Source organism: Curcuma longa, chromosome 4 (genome assembly GCF_044706935.1).
Source record: "Curcuma longa cultivar G26 ecotype Majalengka, Jawa Barat chromosome 4, ITB_CL_G26_1.1, whole genome shotgun sequence".
NCBI lineage: Eukaryota > Viridiplantae > Streptophyta > Magnoliopsida > Zingiberales > Zingiberaceae > Curcuma > Curcuma longa.
In genome coordinates this window covers 7,939,172-7,960,990 of record NC_133864.1, presented here as the reverse complement: position 1 = coordinate 7,960,990, position 21,819 = coordinate 7,939,172, and the positions used below count along the sequence as shown (strand labels likewise).

Sequence of the window (21,819 nt, the reverse complement as noted above, 5' to 3'; positions counted from 1 at the left end):
ATGTTTTAAGGAAACTACGTTGAACGCAGGTCTCGACATTCGGCGTCTCAACACTCAATGTCTCGGCCACTCGACGTCTCGGCACTCGACATCTCGGCCACTCGGTGTCTCGCCCACTCGGCGTCTTAGCCTCGACAACTCAACTTTCGGCAGTCGCCCACTCGGCACTTGTCAACTTGGCTCTCGGCAATCGACGACTTGACCATTCGATTGACTCAACATCGATGATCGAGAAAACATCAGCCCCTATTGCCAGTTTGAAATTATCAATTCAAGTCATCTCTACCAGATAAGTTGATTTACCTTGTAATTTAATTTAATAAAAAATTAATTTCTCCGATAAATATTGTCCAACAGGAAGTCCTTTTAATAATAACAACTAAAGTCATTTGAAGTCGCTTTTATTAGATTAAATATAATTCTAACACTTTTTTTATAATTTGTTTATAGATATAAAATAGTTTTAATTGGTGTTAAATTTATATTATTGCATAATTTTCTCCTGTATTTTTGTTATAACCTTTATGTGCTTTATTAAACTCATTCAGATTGCACATATGCACTTTCAACTATATTTTTTTATCTTTAAAGTGAGAAAGGAGAAGCTATGCCTAATAAAAATAAGATTGTAAAGAATTATGTTAATTTTATTTAAGGGTAATGTTAATTAACATTTATCGTGTGTATAATATTTGTATTAGTAGGCATTTTTAATTTGAACAAAATTAGTATTACACTGATAAAATTAAACTTATTTATATTTGAGTTGATTACAACAAAACAGAATTACATAAGAGGATAAGAGTGTGAATTTTCACCGAGACAATAAAGATAATATCCTCCTCCATCGTACTTAACTGTAGCTTCTCGATTTATCTCATTATATATATATATATATATATATATATATATATATATATATATATATGTGGGGGACGTTGAAATGATGAATTTTTTTTTTTCAGAAGAGTTCATCTTATTTTAATTCCATAACAAATTTTTCTAATTAAATCAATACATTAAACACAATATAAAAAATTAAACAGTTAAAATATTTCTACTATAATTGAATAATAAAATAAACATATAAGGATTACAATATATATGATTAAAAAATATTTTACTTATCTAATCTTTTTTTTCCTTCTTAACTTAATTGTCATGTAGCCGTCAATTTGGATTGGACCCATCGGATTTGCCTACCTAGCCAAGTAATTTAGGCGAAATATTGAGTTGGAATTTTATTAACATACTTTAAGATGAGTTCAGATAGGTTGATTCGCCTAGGCTGGCGACCCTCGTGGATTGGCCCGCAGGTTGAAAAAGTTTATTTATTTATTTCAAATTTTAAAATTAAAGTATAAAACTCAATGAGTTAATGGGTTTGATTAGTCTAAATTATAATTCAAGTTTAAAAATTACAATTCAAACTTAAAAATTTTAACTCGATCAATTTAAACTGTAATTCAAACTTAAAATTTTTAATATTTTTTTTTTTGACAGACCCGTTGATTGATCTGCCTAACCTGTAATTCATCTTGGATTAGGTTGGATTAGATATTTTTCAATCTGCTAAGTTGGTGGATCGATCTGCCCCTCAATGAATTAATCCGTTTGACAGTTATACTTGTCAACATCTATATCAATTCATTTTAAATTCTACAATTGAGAGATATGTAATATAAGTTAAAATTATATTGATAAATTTGTATCAATCATTTTATTTTGTTCTCAATCTTCTTTCTAATTTAAACAAATTTCATTATACACTATATATGCTCCTTCCTGGCCTCATGATTTGCAAAACAACAACTCAAAATTATGTCAATTATTATATATTTCATTAGCTAACTCACCATATTTAATCTTGGTTGCTTATTTTTTAAAATAACTCACAATAAAAAAATATCATGAGAATAAACTGATAGTCATCTTACTTTCTCTCCCATCAAATAGAATTTTTTTATAATGTGACGTATTAAAATGTCTATTAGTACTAGTTTTAAGAAACACATTACGAATATCTCTTTCAGATCTATTTCTATTAAAATAATCTTTATTTATTTATTTTTTATCAATATCGTTCTACTTTTTGAATCATCAGAACAAATCTCTTAATTCAAATTCTCATTAGAACATACTCATCATTTTTTTCATTATCATTCAATTCATCTATATTAACCGATTCAAGAATCTCTTCAGTATCAATTTCATTATCATCTAATTCATTAGATCATTCTCTACTATAATTGAATTATCAACCATGTTTCCAAACTTTATTATTATTTTTATTTGAAATAAGTACTTATTGATATTTTTAATCTGTCTTTGAATTATTTCTTCAATATTTAGTTTATTTTCTTTTTTTTGCATAAATTTTGTTTCATTTATTCATTTATTCTCACTTTTAAAGAAAAAATACTCTAAATTAATAATAAAAAAATAAGAGGAAGGAAAAAAAAATCAAATCTTCCAATTATTGAAAAAATGATTCTATCAACTAATCTTTCGTTACTTTTTTAAACATTGAAAAGGGGACAAGCGAAAAAGAGTTTATATAACTCGATAAAAAGTTTGAATTCAACACGAGCTGATAAAGTTTTTAATAAACAAATTTAAAAGGTTGAAAAAGTAAATAAATAAATTTGAAGCTACGGATATTTACCTCATTTTCTTGATGGATCTGGTTATTTATTCGGATGGAGATCCGATAGCCTTCAATTCGATCCGTAAAGTCGAGATCGTTAAGTTGGATCTGCTAAATAGATCCACACCCATCACGAGAAAGAGACGAGAAACCCTCACTCACCGCATCGTCCACTCAAAACCCTTTTTTTCCCTCTGCTTCGCATCTCGTTCCCTCCTCCTCTCATTTCCCTCTCCTGCTCATTCCGTCTGCACGGCGAGGAGTTCCATGGAATCGGTGAGATCCGAGAGGTCTCCATCTTCATCAGATTACGGCGCCGGCCTTCGAACTCGAAGTTTCTCTCCTTACCAACCGCCGCCGGACTACGGAAGCGCCGCCGTTCAGGTTCCGGTTTTCCCCTTTTGCTATTGGCTGAGTTTTGCCTTCTCGTTTGCTTTGTTTTACATGTAATGAATCTCTAGTCGGAGTTGGGTTGCTAAATTGCTTGTTCAAGTACGTTTTTGGTGCGCTATTAATTGAAGCTAGACTTCCGTATTTCTCTGAAAGTTTTGGCCTGTTTAGATTTTTATTGGAGCTGGAAAAGTTGTTCGAGGTAAGTTTTGCGAAATCGTGCTGATTAAATAAGACTTTTTGGTTATTTTTTATGAGTTGCAACCTCTCAGAATGGAATAGGGTTTGGCTGCTACTTGGTTCGTACTTAATGTTAGTCTTCTTATATATATACATACATGAGAAGGCCATTGTGATTATTCATTTAAAGTGCTTTTGTTTGTTTGTTTCTTAAAACTTGAGATATCCGTGTTATGAAGTATATTTGTTCTGAGGCATTCATAAGATTAACAAACCGACTTGAAATGGATTCTATATTAGGATGCATTGGAGCACTTAGCATCAACTGATCTCCTGGAACTTTGCAATGAAGCAAAAGTGGAGCGTTGTCGAGCAGCAAGGGACTTGAGCAGTTGTGGTCGCTATGTGCAACATGTGCTCAACTCTTGTGGTCATGCAACTTTGTGCGAAGAATGCAGTAAGAGATGTGATGCTTGCCCAATTTGTAGAAAGGCGATAACAAATGCAAATGATGGATCTCGACTTAGTCTTCGTCTCTACTATAAGTGCATTGAGGCCGGTCTTATTTCAAAAGAACATGATGATAGATCACAAGAGAGGGAAGTCAGTAGGGAATATGCGTTTGATGATATTCAACGGTTATATTCTCTTTTTGATGTGGCACTAGGAAACAATTTGGCTTCTTTGGTTTGTCATTGTATCCTTCTGAGACTATTTATTAGCCTCGTGTTCATATATTATCTTTCTACATTTTTGTCTGTTGAGGAATTGAAATTTGTCATATTACCTTGACATAGATTTCAGATGTTACAGATGTTTGTATGAACGAGAATGCTGTGTCAAGTGACCCAGTCTTTGCTTTTCTTCTTGATGAAGTGGTCGTGAAGGATTGGTGCAAATCAACATTTAAACACATTGTGTTCAATCTCCGTGACATTTGTATCCATATAAATTTATAATTCTAACTTTACATTCTTTTGGTACCTATTAATTGTTTGAAGCAGAATCTCAAGCTTATTCCTTAAGAATGTTGCAGATAGTCAGGGATCAGAAGCAGTGAACATGATGCAGAAATTTGCCTTACATTTAAGTGGTCTTTCAAATGTTCTTGAGGTCATGGCATTGTCACTTAGAGAGACATTTGCTGCTCAACTTACTGACTTGCATCATCTCTTGGAGAATGTTGTGAAAACAAAGCAGGTTAGTTTGCCTTGATTCTTCCAACTGTAGAATGATATTTTTTTGCTTTTTACTGCATGATGTATCTATATTTTCTATTATTTTCTGAAAATAATATCTAATTGCCAATTAACAAATGCATGCATATGAGATAATTTTCGTAACTATTTCTTACAAATCATGTTCTTACGAGAAGACCCTAGTTAAGTGCTCATTTTAAACACTTCTGTTCATTTGTGTCTTACAACTTTAGAGAGATTTTACATTTTGATCATATTGTTTCCTGGTCCAGCATTTGGAGGTCATGATTTGGTGTGCTAGGCACCAATTTCTTCGTGATGTTCAATCACGATTTTCTGGCTCGGGCAATTCTAAAGCATGGAGGTTGGACGTCCTTGAAAGAAAGGAGGCTGCAATCAAGCGATCATGGCCTGAATCTTCAATTACCTCAGTAGGTTCTGCCAGAAAACATGATAACACCCTTTTTATTGAGGATGCATTATCGAATTTGGAAATAGAAGAAAACTATGTGCAGAAACAAGAAGAATTGGATATTTCATGCTTGCAAGATGACAATTCACCAGTATTGTTCTTGTCTAAGATAGATAGAGCAAGTGGAAATGGATGCTATCCTTTTCAGAATTTACGAGCTGCTGCTGATGTACTCTTTCTACGCGGGGCTTCAAATATGGTGCTTGCAAAACAAGCAATAGTATCCATGGTCTTTTGTTTTATTTTGTTATTGTGATTTTCATACTGTTTCTATAAGCTTTCATGCTGTCTCTTAACTCTATCTCAGTTTATTTATTATCTATTTGATCGGCATTGGACTACGCCTGATGTAGAATGGAAGTGCATAGTTGATGATTTTGCCTTATTCTTTGGCATTTCCATGCACTCGGTGGTAGAGTCTATGGTTTTCTATCTTTTGGACGATCATACAACCCAGGCTTTACAGGTAAATTATAACTTGTAGCATTCTCTGGTTGACTTAAATATGTGGTCAAAATTCAGATTTTCACCAACAAAAAGTGTTGAGGTCTCAATTTGTCCTAACCTCATCATGTAAAATTATGCTGCTCAAGAACTTCATTGTATGTTTCGCGGGTTATCTGTAGTACACGAACACTTGGTACTTTTTTATTCTCTGAAATGATGATAACATACATGTTTGGTGTAACATGTGCATATTTGATGGACTATATTTACTGAAATTGTTGCTACTGAGGAAGGAAATGTAGAAGCAGAGAGAAGTACAGAAGGGAACAGCATTAAAAAAATAAATCTACTAGCTGTGACTTGGCAGTTTTAGCAAAAAGAAAAATCACATTTAGTGGACTAAATGACTTGTCCATTCCCAGTTATCAACTCTCCTGTGGCGTGAGGGATTTGGAATGGGGAGTTAGCATTTTCAATGAGGTTGATATTGACAGTGATACCCTACATCTTTAAATAGTTAAAATTCAGAATTAATTGGCTATAAACTGATAAGATTTAGATATTTGTACTACAATCTTATCAATATTTTATTGATTGGCTTGGTTATCTTGATGACTAATTCCCTACCTAAATTTGAGAAGATGGATTCACTAATCAAAGGGAAAATCTAAGGTTAGTACTAATCAATACATGAGTTAGACCAACTTTATAAATATATCTTCAATATTCATGTAATAAAATCCACAGGTTGAAACTTGAATATGCAAAATTAGATTTTTTTGGTCAGAGGAAATGAACTTTTTTTAACTGATAAAAGAAGAAAAATCAGGCAATACAAGAATTGCTATGATTTCACCATTACCTTTTATTGTTCACATCTATTGCTTCTTATATTTGTAACACGACGTGCTTTGCTGCCTATAGATTTTACTTCTCTAATGTCTCGTTACGCATTCATGATGACCTATGATTCAAATGAAATAGCAAAAGTAAGATTGGTTGTTACTTTAATTTAGATGCATCAAACCATGTGGCTTCACTATAATCCACAAATTGCAGTGTAATTGATGAAATGCACTGAGTGAGTGTCATGTGTATGAAAAAAAGAACACCTATTAGCCTGATGTATTGTCTAGATTTATGATTATTGCTTGTTGTTCTTTAATGCCTTTCTGTATTGAAAGTGCAATTTGTGTTTATTCATATAATTTGGTGACAGGAAGCTGTACATCTTCTCCCTGAGATAGCTGGCCTACAAACACATCCAAAGATAGCTCAAGTTCTCTTAGAGCGTGGTTGCCCTGATGTTGCATTATCTGCTTTACGATGCAGTGGGCGTGATGGCTGCTATAACAATACAAATCTGGAGAAGGATTACTTTCAGGATGATTTAGTTGGTGAGGCAGTGACAGCAGTTAGAGTTAGAATTGAGTGTGGACTTCTCACGGAAGCCTTTATGTCTCAGAGAATGTACTATTCCAAAGCTAAAGAGATGAGCCTTAAGCATGGACCAAATCTAAGATTTTCCAATCCTTCGAACACTGAATTTTGGGTCTACCTCAGTGAAGTTTTAGTAACTGAGATATGCCACCTCTGTAATAGGAGGAACCTTATTGACAGAATGATTGAGCTGCCTTGGAACTCTGATGAAGAGAAGCATCTCCACAAGTGTCTATTTGATTATGCTTCTCAAGATCCTTCATCAACATGTGGCAGTCTTCTAGTGGTTTTCTATCTTCAGGTAATTTCATAATTCTTGACTTCCTTTAAAGTAGATCAGCATATTGAGTAATCTTTAGGTTTATTGTGGTGGGAATGGGACAAAAGCAGATAAAATAGAACCAGATGGGGAGCAATGAAAATCAGTCCTAGCGAAATTAATCAAGATGGAGAAAGACACTAAAGAGCAACTTCAATAAATTAGGGATGTTTCCTTGTCACCCTAGATATGTTCCTTTCTGGTTCAGACGTTAACATTTGAGGTTGAAACGGGTTGTGCAATGCTTTAGGAAAGTAGTCAAAACTAGGTTTGCTCTTATAGGTTAGTTGAGAACATAATCTAGGAGAGCTGGTAGTCAACATTGCAATCTAGACCTTAGGACCTTTTGAACATATGACTCAAATAAACCTAAATGGTCGAGGCTAGGATTTGAATCACGCTAGGATCTTATGAATCTAGAATCCTCTCTATTTCTATGTAGATCCTTGATCTAATAACCTGGAATAAATGGAGTGGATTTACCTTTTATAGATTTTTAATAGGTTGTTTATTAAAAGTACATTGTCTTTTTTGCATCATGTCATTTGGAAAAGAGTTTCAATTATAATAGATTCTTTTGACTCCTAATTAGAAAAAGTACTTTTCAATCTATGTCATTCTTACCCATTAATGATCACTTATTTTTAGTAAGTTGCTGCACCTAATTCTTGACATAAGAAGGCATCATAGATTGCCTCCAAGTCCACCCACTTTTAGGGCTGCTAAAACATGAAAGAAAAAGCAATTTTTTCATCAAAAGCTCAATGCTTGGTACATTCTCATAGGTCCGTGATAATAGAAAAAGAGGAAATATTACAATAATTCGTTTCCTTAAATTAAGGATGGTTTTATCTTTGTGTGTGTGTGATGTTTTTTTTACTTTTGTCACCTACCTTATATATACATACATACTAATTGTTTAGAAAATATCTTCGAGCTGAATTGCTCCAAGACAATTAACTCAGCTCAATAAATTCAAACGTAAGTTATTCACCGATCAAATGGGACTTAGATTGTATTGTTATATTTTTTCTGCAGAAGATTATTGTCTGTAACATGAGTGCTAGACTAAACTAGTAATATTTTTCTTTCATTTAGTCTGAGTACAGAAACTTAATTTTAGATTTTATCTTTTTCATAGCGGCATCGTTTCACAGAGGCATATCAAGTCAATTGTGGTCTTGAGAAAATTGAGCAAACATTTTTGGAGTCTGCAAGTGAAGAAGTTGCTTCTAGAATACGGTTGATATGTCAGTGGAGGGCAGGATTGGTCGTAAGTTCCTCTGTCAATCTCAAGCTAGTACCATTTTAAAACATTTTTATGCATTATCTGATGGTTTTGTCTGATATTCTATAGCTACGGCATACTTGTTGCAGCTTTTATACTATCAAATTTGACTTGTCATTGGAGTTCATAACCTTGAGAATCACAAACTCATGTTCTCCCGTAACTATTCTTAGTTAAAAATGATTGGATAATGCATTAAATCATATTGCAAACACATCAACTTATAGTCTGTCAAATTAATGAGACAAAGGTGGATGGTAAGTTGTCTGGGACGCCTTGTTAGTGAACTCTTTGTAAAGATGATAGGGAGTAAAATCGGACCAAGAAAATAATTTAAAAAATATATTATTTTCACAAAAGAGCTGACTGATGGTTCCTTAATTTGACAGAGGGACCAAAATTAAATTCATTTGTGGCTGCAATTTTATTGCAACATAAAGCACATTCACGGGCGAAGTAAAATAAATCTCCAATTTGATTTACCCAGTAATGAAAACAAAATTCCCCTTTTGTCCAAGTTCTCCGGGTAAATAATATTGTTATTGGCACTCATGTGAAACTTCTGAAGTAGAATGAAGAATTGCACAGCATATGTCCACATTAGGGGCCACATTTACTATGGACTATGGATGTGGTGCAGTTCATGAAAGTGCTCGGAAATTATTCTCAAAGGGTCTATTACATTCCACTATTTGTGCTGATTTTGGTATAAATATAGATATTCTTTCTTTGACTTCTGATGTTTGTTGCTTATTCCGTTGACAGGATAAAAGTCTCAGTTTACTTCCCGAGGTAGAACGACAGAAAATATTGACTGGAGATATTACTGACCTAGGACATTTTTCTTCAGAAGCTGTAAAATTTCCTTTAGTATCTGAATTATCCAATGAAAAACCAAATCCAACTTCCCTAATAAATTCTTCTATGCGGACCTCTGTTATTCGAGTGGGTTCAAAGAAATCTAATCCACTGTCAGGAAGTCCTGTGCAGAATGAGGACTCTGAATCTGCAAGCATGCTTCCATCTGTTCTCCAACGGAAACTCCTTGCTTCATTTGAAAGTACTTCTGCCAATGCAAATGCTGTAGGTACTGATGGACAATTATCATCGTTTCCTCTAACTGATGGCAATTCATTTTCTAATGGTGGAAATCTTAGAAATATGATGCAGCAAACTGATTTTAGTCGTCAGTCTTTGAAGTTACACCACAGTTCCAAGGCTAAACCAGTTAAAGATCTGAATCCAAGGGCGACGAGAGTGCTTCAAAGTGAAAAATCATTCAATGTTCAACCTGTTAATTTTTCTGGCCAAGCAGCAAATATGGAACCCTCACCTGGAGTCACTTTAGCAGACCACAACCGCAATGGCTTCCCTAATGGGTCTGTTCATGATCTGATTGAGAGCTCAGGAAATTTCAACATACCGAATGGGCCATTGATAAATTCGGAGAAAGTCCATGAGTATCCATTGGAGTAAGTAGCTTTTTCATAAATTCAAATTTTAGATTAAGTGGACATCAAAATATTCCTAAAATATTCATTGATATGCCTTAGTTTAATTTATTCACCATTGCGCACTAGATCAAAACATGATGGGTGAATATGTATTTTAAGACTATTGACTTCCTGTAGCTTTCATAGGAGGTTCTTTTTCTCTTCTTGTATAGGTTTCGAAAGGGTGAGACACCCGAGGACAACACCTTGACTGTTGGGGGAAGGTGGAGGTCTGATGAATCTAGTGAAGATGAAGAGGACATCGAGCTGGCCAAATATTCGATCGGTAGTGCTTCCTCTGCACGCAGGAGACGACCCAGACTTTCAAGAAGATGATGTTCAACTGTCTGTGCAAACCTTTGAAGAGGTATCTACATGGAGACAACTTTCACATTGTGGATCAATTGCAGGGAGCGCTTAAATCATTTGACGTCCCACAACTGCAAAGAGATTCCATTGCTGTTGATGTTGTGCTTGTTTTCTTAACTTGAGCTCTCTACAATGCGATGTGTAAAGTTCTGCGAAGCGATTATGTATCATTTTTTCCCCTCATCATCAAGTCAAAGAAAATATGATATCGGAGGTTGATCGAAGCCATCTTCGAGGTATTTTGTGCATCCGTTGGCCCGTGAAAAATATCAATAGCCTTCCAAAAGCAAGTGATGCTACTTGATTTGAATTGTTATGGTTCTAGTTGAGTTGTCCTGAGTTGAAAGCGTTTTGGTAATGGCTAGCCTCGGAGAACGTTTTGGAAAGCGTTTTAGTGGTTTCTTTCATAAATTTATTTATTTTTAAGGGAATGTTCTCTAAGTTTTTATTTTCTCTCCTATGTTTTTGTTGTCTATTTCTAAAATAGAAGTAAAATATCCTTTAATTGGAAACAGGGATTCTCTTTATTATGTGCAATAATTTAAAGGTATGTTCAAACAATTCCAGAATATCTATAATATTTAAATGGCTATTAGAATATTTTTATATTTATTGTTAAAAATTATTTGTTAGTATGTGCACATTTAAATGGTAATTTAGACAACGAAAATATATGTTACTAATATTTTAATAAAAATTAATTAAAATGTTCTGTATTTTAAAAGTTGTCCTTATTTTGCAAATTAATAACGAGCAACCGCCGGCCAGTCAACTTTCGGTAATTTTACCGGTGCCGGCAGGGTTATTTTTGGTATTTCATAGGAAATGGACTAGCGATATATTAATGAAAATTAAGGGCTTCTGAAGGATTTTGCCCTTGAAAAATTCTTTGGTCTCTTTCCCTTCCACTAGTCGATCTCGCGCGACGTCGGCGGCGGCGGCAGCGGAAGGAGGCGAACAGCATCCCGGAGAAGTCTTGCCCTAGAAGGTATGTAAAACTTCTTCATCTTCTTATCAGATCCGGGTTCCCGTCAAACCCTAAGTTGGGCTCTCCATTCTTTTCTATTCTTCCCCCTTTTCCTGTCTACGTATTAATTCCAGGATCTTTTGTACTATTTAATTCCGCATCACTTGTACCATTCTGACCTAGGGCACGCCGCGATTGCTTTCTATCGTAACGTTGGATTCTAATTTTTAATTTTGGGATAAATTACTTTGATGTGCATCTTCTTCTTTTAAGAATTCAATTATCTGATAGGTTACTTTTTGAGGATAAGTTTGTGAAATCTCAGTGAAAGTGATACGATTCTGTCAATTGCTTATTGGATTGAAAGTTAGTTTTCTTTTTTTGTCTGGAATGAGTTTTATATATTTGTAAACAGCAAGACACACTCTTGAACATCTATAATTAGTACCTTGTGTTTTTCTTTGCTATAAAATACATTAATTATCCTTCAGAGATTTGGAGCTTGAATCCCTGCAAGTGATCATCCCTATTCTTCTCTTCCTGTTTATATTAATTACGGTAAGATCTAGGATCCTATCAACATGTTTGCAAAACCACCAATCCTATCGTCCCTCTACACCACACCCCATTTTCAGCAATTGCCAACTCTAGATTTCTTCTGATGCTATCCTAACTTTGGCAGCTTTTTAACCTCACACAATACTTAACACTGTCTTTCACATTGGGATGTGTTGACTTTTAACACTACTAGGCCTCAACCAATCGCATGTATAAAGTATCATCAACATCTCGTGCTCTGGTCTCTACAATACAGACTCGCTTTCTTAAATCATAGTTTTTCATAGCTCTTTGTTTCTTTAATAGAAGAAACAAATTTTAAAAATTTGAATTTAGCATGTTCTTAACTCGAATTAAAAAAATATAGAAGAAAAATTCATTCCACACAAAGACAAGGTTTTTAATTGGTTGCAAAGTGAAAAAAAGAAAGTGATGCAAAGTTTTCAACTAGGTTCTAGAGATTTAGTCATGGAGGTTGAGGTATTGAGTTTCATAAGTTAGAACGAAGGGAACAGGAAGCTGCAGAGAGAGAAGATAATGATCATCGGTCAAGGTCCTCATCACTGAGTGTTTTGGGTAGTCATGTAGCATTTATTGGTTAACTAATTTGATCCATGGAATAAGTGTTTTAGATTTCAGTTTGAACATCTTAGAATACTGACATGTTCTTTATTTGTTATAGGGAGTTGAAAGAGAAATGTTGGGTGGACTCTATGGAGACCTTCCTCCTCCTGCAGCAGCTGATGAGGAGAGAAGCAACAGTTCGTCTGTTTGGTCAAGCAGTGGAAAGATGGCTCCGCCCACGTTGCGAAAGCAGTCAACTGTATTCCCACCACCTCAGTCTGTTTTGAGGAATCAACAGTTACAGCTCAAAGCTAAAAGTTCAATCACACCACAACCAAGGCCACTGAGTGCTTCCACTCCATCTTTGCTAGAGAATGATACCAAAGGCCCAGCTTTTCAACCAGCTCTTGTTGGCGTGACATCAACAGTCATTGAGGAATATGATCCTGCTAGGCCAAATGATTATGAGGAGTACAGGAGAGAGAAGAAGAAAAGGATTGCAGAGGCTGAAATGAAGCGGGAACTAGAAAGGAGACGCCGGGAAGAGGAGGAAAAGGAGAAGGAGAGGGAACGAAGGGAACAGGAAGCTGCAGAGAGAAGATAATGATCATCGATCAAGGTCCTCATCACTGAGTGTATCTGGTGAAGAAGCCTGGAAAAGACGTGCTTCCATGAGTGGAGGAGTTCCTCCAAGGTCACCTTCTCCGCCACCAAGTGGAGATGGATTTAGCATTGGAAAGTCAACTACTGCTGGATTGGGAATTGGTGCTGGTGGACAAATGACTGCTGCACAGAGGATGATGGCAAAAATGGGTTGGAAAGAAGGCCAGGGTCTTGGCAAACAGGAACAGGGTATTACTACTCCCTTGATGGCCAAAAAGACTGACAGGCGAGCTGGGGTTATTGTTAATGCTAGTGAGCCTAAATCTGAGAAGAAGGTTAAAAGTGTCAATATGAACAGCCCACCTACTCGTGTCGTACTACTTCGAAACATGGTAAGACAGTCCAAAAAACTTTGCTTCAGATAACAGAAGTTCATTTTGTTCATACAACTGTCTGATACAAGATTATTCTGTTGAGTATATTTGTCTACTTTCTTGCATTATTCTACCATTAGGTGCAGCACATGAATTTGTCTTCAGAAATTTGATTAGATTTAGATGCCGTTGAATTTAACAGTGGTATATTTTATCAATGCACCTTGTTTTTATTTGCATATGGTACTTAGTTTAAGAGATAGTCCTGTTCCCAATCAGCAAGGGACCATTGCATGTCTAACTCATAGAAAACTCAGTTCTCTGGAAGGATGGTTCCGGTCATATAACATTTAAGAATATTTAGACACTAACCCGGCTTTGAAGAGTTTCGTATGTAAGGTAATCCCAGTCTATCCAACTTACATATCCCAAACAATTCTCTATCCATAGCATCACCATCCAGCAGTCTATCTCCATCAAACTCAAAAGCTTTGTTTGCCAAGTAATCCGCTGCCATGTTCGCCTCTCTATATGTATGGGAGTATCTTACTTGGAACTTCCGAATCGCCTCCTGTATCCTGCAAACCACATGTCAAAGTTCCCAACTACAAGTAGGAGCCTGAATAATCTGGAGTGCCGCCAAGGAATCTGACTCTTCCATAATGGGAAGAGATTGTGCGTTATGCATACATCCAGGCCTTTCCACATCGCCACCAATTCAGCCATGATGTTAGAACCCACTCCAATTACCCCATGCATCGCCTTCACCACCTGTCCACCATGATCCCTTACCAGAAAGCCAAACGATGAATTTCCAGGATTGCCTTTTGAGCAACCATCCGAATTAAGCTTGTAAGTGCCAATTGTAGGTTAGTGCCATCTCACCGCCAAAATAGTATTCACCCTCCTTCTCCGTACCCCTATCCCAAAAGCGATCGCCGCGGTCGAAAATCCTTTCCAGTGTGTTCCTTTTATCAGCCCTGCAGCCATCCCAAATACAACGTACTGCCATACTTTTCCCATTATTTTTTGTGCCAATCCCAGGATACCTCGATGCTTAGCATCATTGCGAGCTACCCATAGAAACCATAGAATGAGAATCGGGATAACCTCTCTAATATGTCCCTGCTGTCGCCATCTTCTTCCAACTCTCCATCTTGCAATATTGGTAAAGTCATTCACCCGAAACCAATGAGCAAATACAGCCCATACCTCCTTAGCCACCTCACACTGAAAAAATAGGTGTTCCCATGACTCCACCTCTCCATAGTTTTGACACTTAGATGTCATACTAACTCCTCTTTGTTGTAAAACTGAATCCACTGGTAGTCTTTTCAACATAAATCGCCACCCAAAGATTGAAATTTTTGGCTCCAACAGCTTACTCCAAATTACCACCCCCATACTCCACTCCTGACCATGATCACGTACACAATTCCATGCAATTTTCATAGAGAATAAACCCTTCGATCATGGCTTCCAAATCATCTTCGCACTTTCATCTCTCTGTAGTTCACAACCGGCCACCTCCTCAGCCTTTGCCAGAGGTAATGACGCCTTCAACCTATCCCCATTCCAACCATTCTCCTCCCTAAAATCCAATACCATTGCCTCCCTGTTTCCAACAACATCACAAGCCCGAAAATAGTGGTCCACTATCAAGCCATCCATCAAACCAAAAACTCAGCCGCCCATCTCCAATAGTCCATCCTATTTGATTTTCTGCCAATTCTCGCATCTTCAGCATTCTTTTCCAACCCGGTGAGGAATTCCCCCTTAAAGGGACCACCACCGGGGAAGTCGCTCCACAATACTGCTTCAACAGATATTTCGCCCATAGTGTGTTCTGTTCCCTGAACCTGTACCACAACTTTAAAGAGACCACAGTGGGTATCTCCGTTAGCCTTCTCACCCCTAGTCCCCCTTCCAGTTTCGGCTTGCATATTTTGGCCCAAGAGATCCAATGTGCTTTACCTTTCGTTGCCATTGATCCCCAGAAGAAGTTCGCACAAATCATCTCTAATTGTTGTAGCACTGCTTTTGGCGGCTGGATCACCTGCAATAAATAGATAGGTAGGGAGCTCAGCACACTTTGAATCAGGAGCAATCTACCCCCATGCGAGAGTCGTGCTATATTCCACCCCATAAGTTTCTTCTTTGCCTTTTCCACTAAGTCCTGAAAATAGCTCGACTTCCGATTCCCTGAAAAATATAGGAACACCCAAGTACCTTATAGGTCCCACTCCTCCTCTGAATCCCGTCACCATTGCTATTTGCAATCTCCTCTGTTCAGAAATCCGATTCGCAAAATATACCGAGCTCTTGGCAATATTAATCGCTTGTCCCGAGCACCTCATATAAGAATTCAAGAAATCCATAAGTTGTTTTACACCATTAATTGATCCGTTCATGAAAATCATCACATCATCTGCATACGCTAAGTGAGATAATCTAAAATCACACCCCGTGGCATAGAACATCTGCGGGAATCTGCAAAACAAACCTTCCAGGCCTCTAGAAAAATATTCCGCCGCAATGATAAATAATAAAGGTGAGATCGGGTCTCCTTGGCGAAGTCCCCTCTTTGAATGAAAGAAGCCTGAAAGCTGTCCATTCACCCTTACCGAAAACCAACAATCCACAATGCACCGTCTCATCATATCAACTACTGTCTCTGAGAAACCCGAAAGCCCCCATAATCTGAAATAGAAAATCCCATTGGATCCTATCATATGCCTTCGCCATGTCCAGCTTCACTATTAAATTGCCTCCTCTAGCCTGATAGTTCAGCTTGTGATACAACTCCTGGGCCAGTAAAATGTTATCTGAAATTAACCTTCCCTTCACAAAACCACTCTGCATCGGAGAGATTATTTTATCCAATATCTTATTCAACCGGTTAGCCATCAATTTTGAGATTATCTTATTGGAAACATTACATAAACTGATTGGTCGAAAATCTTGCCACCTCTGAGCATTATCAATCTTAGGGATAAGAACAATTGTAGTCGCCGCTGTACCACGTGGCATTGCGCTCCCCTGGAAGAAATCCAATACTGCATCAAAGACATCCAATTTGATAATATCCCAACATGCCACATAGAAGGCTACTGAAAAACCATCTGGCCCCGCTGCGCTATCCTCACACATCTCCCATACCACCTGTTTGACTTCCTCCATACTTGGCCTGGCTGATAGCGCTACATTCTCCTCATCATACACCAATCTTGGAATGTGTTCCATGCTTGCTGTATTTAATTCCACCTCTTCATATAATAGCTTCTCAAAATAAACCGCACCTGATGTCTTGATTAAATCTGGGTTCTCTATACACTCCTCATCCTCCCAAATTCTAAAAATCCTGCCAGTCAATCTTCTTTTCTGCACTATATGATGAAAAAACTTGATGTTTCTATCCCCTTCGCCCATCCACCTGACTGCAGCTTTTTGTTTCCAAAATTCCTCCTCCATATGCAATACTTTTTGTAGGGAAGCCTGAGCCTTGGCCATTTGGATTTTATTTTCCCCTGATGGATCCGATTCAAAATTCCTTTCAGCAATAGCAAACTTCTCCTCCGCCACCTGCACCTTTTCATGAATATATCCGAAGACCTCTGTATTCCACCACTTTAGATGATTCTTCAGTCTCTTTAATTTGGCCTGTAATTTCTGCATTCCAAGACCAAAATAAGGGAGCATCCAATTCAACCGAACAGTGTTAAGAAATTCATCATGTTTTATCCACATCTTTTGAAATCGAAATGAGGACTTATAAAGCACAAAGGATGGGAAAGATACCAATAGTGGGCAATGATCAGACGTGGCCCTGCTCAGATGTTCCACCTTAACACCGAAATTTTTTGCACTCCAAGATGTAGAAACAATACCCTATCCAATCTTTTCCACACTCTATTATTGGTCCATGTATATGCATCACCCACAAAACCTGCATCCATTAATCCAACCATCATTATAAAGTTGTTGAATTCTCTGACCGCTCCTGGCTTTGCTACAACTCCTGCAGAGTGTTCACTGGGTCCTGTGATAACATTAAAATCTCCTCCTACCATCCACAAATCATCCATAGCCGGCCTCACCTCCAGTAACTTTTCCCACAACTCCCTCCTCCCACTACTCTCACACTTCGCATACACCATAGTAACAAATAGACAGTCAGGAAGCAGATGAGAAACCAACTTAACATGCAAGAACTGATCATGATCAATTAACACCGAGCATTCAATATTTTGATCGCAGAAAAACCATATCTTACCAGAGCAATTTGCCACCACAAAATCCATTCCCAGTCTTCTAGTCATGAAGTCCCCACTACTAGAAAAATGTTAATAGACAACGCCCCAAAGACAACGGTTTTTAGCAAAAGCGTTGTGGTTTTTCAATTTACAACGTTTTTTGTCAAAACCGTTGTCTTTGAAAATCAAAAGACAACGTTTGTTCAGAAAGCGTTGTCTATTAGTGTTGATTTTGGGTCAACCACAACACTTTTAAAAAACCGTTGTTGAAAACGTTGTCTTTTAGCGGGGTTTTTTTGTCAAAGACAACGCTTTTAAAAAGTATTGTCGTTGACCGTTGTCGTTGAGGGTTTAGAGGGTTTATATTCAGGTTTTTTATCGGGCGAGTCCGCGATTTTCGTCCCTCTCCCGCTCGCACCTCTAGCTCGTCTTCTCCTGCGCGCCCCATTTTCGTGCCTCTCCCGCCCCCTCTCGCACCTCTAGCTAGTATATAAAAGACGCGGTCACCAAAGCAACTGCAGACCGAGTGCAAGTTTGTCGGGGTTGCCTCTGTCCACACGAGATGTTGGCGAGCATTATATATATAATTAAAAGATAAATTAACTTTACTATTATATATATATATATATATATATGTATATAATTTATTAATGTTCATGAAAAAATTATAAAATTTTCAAAAATATTATCATAAATAAAATTTCTGAAATATATTTACCAACGGAATTCTCATTAAATTTACAAATAAATAGAAAACTCTCAATTAAATAAAAAAATTTATAATATCAAATCACTAACCAATTAAAAAATAAAATTATAAATAATAAAATAAACTTAACTTAATATATTAATAATATCTGAATAAAATCAAAATCAAGTCAAAATAACCAAATTTAAGTTTATAAAATCAAAAATAAATTAAGTTTGAATAAACATTTCAACCATTTAATTAATTTTAATATCAATTTAACTTAGCTCAATTATGCTATTAAATAAGTTTGAATACTATAAACTTTTATCACCAAACTCAATTGTCGTAATTATTAATGTGCATTATTTTGTTAAGATATAAATTTCAACTTCAAATGGTGAATTAAATTATCTATCTCCATTTATTTACCATCCAGAGGTAAATTGATTTTTTGAATGTATATTACTTTTTTTTTTTTCTATTTTTATATTTTTTTGATCGGAAACGTATATGAGAAAATAAAAATAAAAATAAAAAAAAACAAAAATACTCCAATTTATATCTGTCTCCTTCTATTCAACGGAAGAAAAGGATCGCCTCCTATCACATGATCCACAGATCGCATTTAAAATCAGACGGCTGAGATCAGCGGCTTGGATCCATCAAACGTAAGTTTATTTCTACCTGTGGTAATACGCGATACCGATCCAACGCCACTTCCACTTTCTCTCTCTCTCTCTCTCTCTCTCTCTCTCTCTCTCGCTCTCTCGCGCTCAGCGATTCAAGGACCAAGGAAGAGCCTCTTCAGGTCTCTCTCCCTTTCGTCGGTGAGTTTATCGAGCTCAACGATCAGAATCTCCTTCGCACGAATCAGCCTCAGATCCCGATCCGTTTGACCTCCCAGGCGAGTCCGTCGTAGTTCGATTTGCTTGCCTCAAGCCTCCGAGTCGCATAGAAAGACGATCTCACGAGTCGAGAGAGTCTCTGTCTTATCCAGCTCCGAATCTGGCCTCGTGTAATCAATTCGACCGCTTATTGTTTGGGATTGCAGGTTTGAGCACTCGGATATGGATGAAGAAAGGAAAGAAGCGAGAGGATCGGGTTGGGAGACCTAGGGTTCGTTTTATGTGATTTTATAATAAAAAAATCTGTGTTTTTAGATTTTTTAGGGGGAAAACTCGGAGATCTAGGGTTTCCCATATTATTTTCTTTCCGGGTCTTCTCGTTTTATGCGAGAGTGGTTGGTTTGAATGGATATCGATATTGTGAGGGATGTGGCGTCGCTCGACCCGGAGCTGCTGCAGCTCCCGGAGGTATCTCAGATGGTTCTTAAGGAAAAACCTAAGGTAGCCGAGGAACTGTTCTCCCAGTGGCTTTCATTGCCTGAAACAGGGAAATTGGTACGTTTCATTTTCTATGAGCATTTATGTAACTGTTAACGCAAAGAACTCGTTTTTGTTCCCGAATCAGCAACTTTTAGTATAAGTCCATCAGCTATTTATTGACAATGTTTTTGTTGGTATAGGCATGACTTGGTATGTCAGAAAGCAAGTTAACCTATTTTTCATCTTGGAAGACTAGTTTTGATTCTGAAGTTAATGCATACGATTTCTTGCAATTTTAGAATAAACATGTAATTTTTATCTAATTATAACACAGGCAAATGCTTTTTAAGAGCCCATTGACAAAATTTAGGGTCCACACTGGAATATTGTCAGTTTCTTTAATCTTCCAGATTGAATCAATTGGATGAATTCATATGATTAGCACAGCATCATGATGATTTGTCCAACTTGAGCATTTGGATGCCAACCATATATAATGACACCTACACGTGACAAAAAGGGAAAACTTGAACAGTTAAACCAAAGGGCTACTGTGTTAGCAGATAGGTTGAGTTCTGCATCAGTAGATCAACTAGTTTTGGTCCCATGTAATGTCGGGTCAGTTGTAAATAATACATCACTTGCAATTTCTCCCTGTTGATAACTTATTTAATTGATGAGCTAATTATTTGTTTATGTGCAGTTGTCATTGGATTCTCACTGTCATTGAACCCTACACGGAGATTGTTTATGTGCTGGATTCTCTAAGTCATCGAATGCGTTATGAAGATTGGAAATATATTGTGGAAATGTGAGGCCAAACTGGGTAATTTGATTGGGCATTTCATTCACATGTTAAAACACTAATATATCATATTTTATTAACGTATGTAGGGCCTTGAGATTGTTTAATTCAAACAAGGGAAGGAAAGGTCGGAAAAAATCAGTGTCGGAAATACTACAGGTATGTGTAATTATGTTTGATATGGTCTTGATGTGTGTATTTGTCTTTTAATTGATGAGCTAATTATTTGTTTATGTGCAGTTGTCATTGGATTCTCACTGTCATTGAATCCTACACGGAGATTGTTTATGTGCTGGATTCTCTAAGTCATCGAATGCGCTATGAAGATTGGAAATATATTGTGGAAATGTGAGGTCAAACTGGGTAATTTGATTGGGCATTTCATTCACATGGTAAAACACTAATATATCATATTTATGAGTAGGTATGGAATGCTGATCTCCATAATTCCATTTATTTGTAATAAATATATTTGTTTGTGATTAATTCTGCTGCTGTTGTTGTGTATTGAATGCTGATATCCATAGTTCATTGTGTATAATTCTGCTGTTTGTGATTAATTCTACTGCTGCTGTTTATGAGTAGGTATGGAATGCTGATCTCCATAGTTCATTGTGTATAAATTTGCTGCTGTTGTGCTCATATTTTGGATAAATTAGTATTATTTTTTGACAGGCTGGTATTTGGCAGATGGACCTGTTCTATTTCTGCTGCTGTTACTTGGTGATACTAATGTTGTGCCCATACTTGGTGATGCACTTGTTGTTACTTGGTGCTGCTAATGTTGTGATGCACCTGTTCTATTTCTGCTGCTGTTGGAGGATATTCTGTTGCGTTGAAACCTTTATTATGGACCTGCTGCTGTTAATTATGGAGCTTCTATGTTGGAAGTTGTAACTTGAATTTGTGTTATGAACTTGTATAAGTTGTATGTTATCGACCTGCTGTATGTTATGAATTTGTGTTATGAACCTGCTATAAGAATGATTTTTGTGTAAATATAAGTTGTATGTTTTGTATGTGATTTAGTAAATTTTGTAGCCAATGGTTTTGTATTTACAAAATATATTATTTCTTATTTACTGCTAAAAAAAATCAAAAGACAACGCTTTTAAAAACGTTGTAAAACCCAAGTAATTTGTAACAAAATTACAACGCTTTTTAACCGTTGCAAAATGTGTTGTCATACCTATTAAAAACAACGTTTTTTGTCGATGTTAACAAAGACAACGCTTAAAAAGCGTTGTCGTTGAGGGACCCCTTTTACAACAGGGCCTTTTACAACGCTTTTTAACCCACAAAGACAACGCGTTTTCCGCGTTGTCTATTAACATTTTTCTAGTAGTGCACACACCCGATGCACTATGAATCTTCTCCTTCTCGAAAACCTCGAAGGCGGAGAAACCTTTACAACTCTTTCGATCTCCTCAAAGAT

The 21,819-nt window shown here is 36.6% G+C and overlaps 2 protein-coding genes across 2 annotated transcripts in view; both read left to right on the top strand.

The window, feature by feature from the left end:
• The first annotated feature begins 2,827 nt into the window (after window positions 1–2,827).
• Window positions 2,828–10,633, top strand: LOC141825959 (E3 ubiquitin-protein ligase HOS1). Its single transcript, XM_074713223.1, has 10 exons — window positions 2,828–3,031; window positions 3,518–3,914; window positions 4,022–4,156; window positions 4,254–4,417; window positions 4,689–5,108; window positions 5,196–5,354; window positions 6,555–7,076; window positions 8,236–8,367; window positions 9,148–9,854; window positions 10,049–10,633. The coding sequence occupies exons 1-10, from the start codon at window positions 2,915–2,917 to the stop codon at window positions 10,209–10,211; spliced, it is 2,916 nt and encodes a 971-aa protein (XP_074569324.1). The 5' UTR covers window positions 2,828–2,914; the 3' UTR covers window positions 10,212–10,633.
• Window positions 10,634–11,132: 499 nt separating this feature from the next.
• The window catches only part of LOC141828564 (DNA-damage-repair/toleration protein 111-like), a 13,407-nt gene continuing 2,720 nt past the window's right edge, over window positions 11,133–21,819 (top strand). The window contains 3 exon segments of the mRNA XM_074716018.1: window positions 11,133–11,232; window positions 12,452–12,922; window positions 12,924–13,328. Coding sequence (XP_074572119.1) covers window positions 12,467–12,922; window positions 12,924–13,328 — 861 coding nt within the window. The 5' untranslated portion in view covers window positions 11,133–11,232; window positions 12,452–12,466.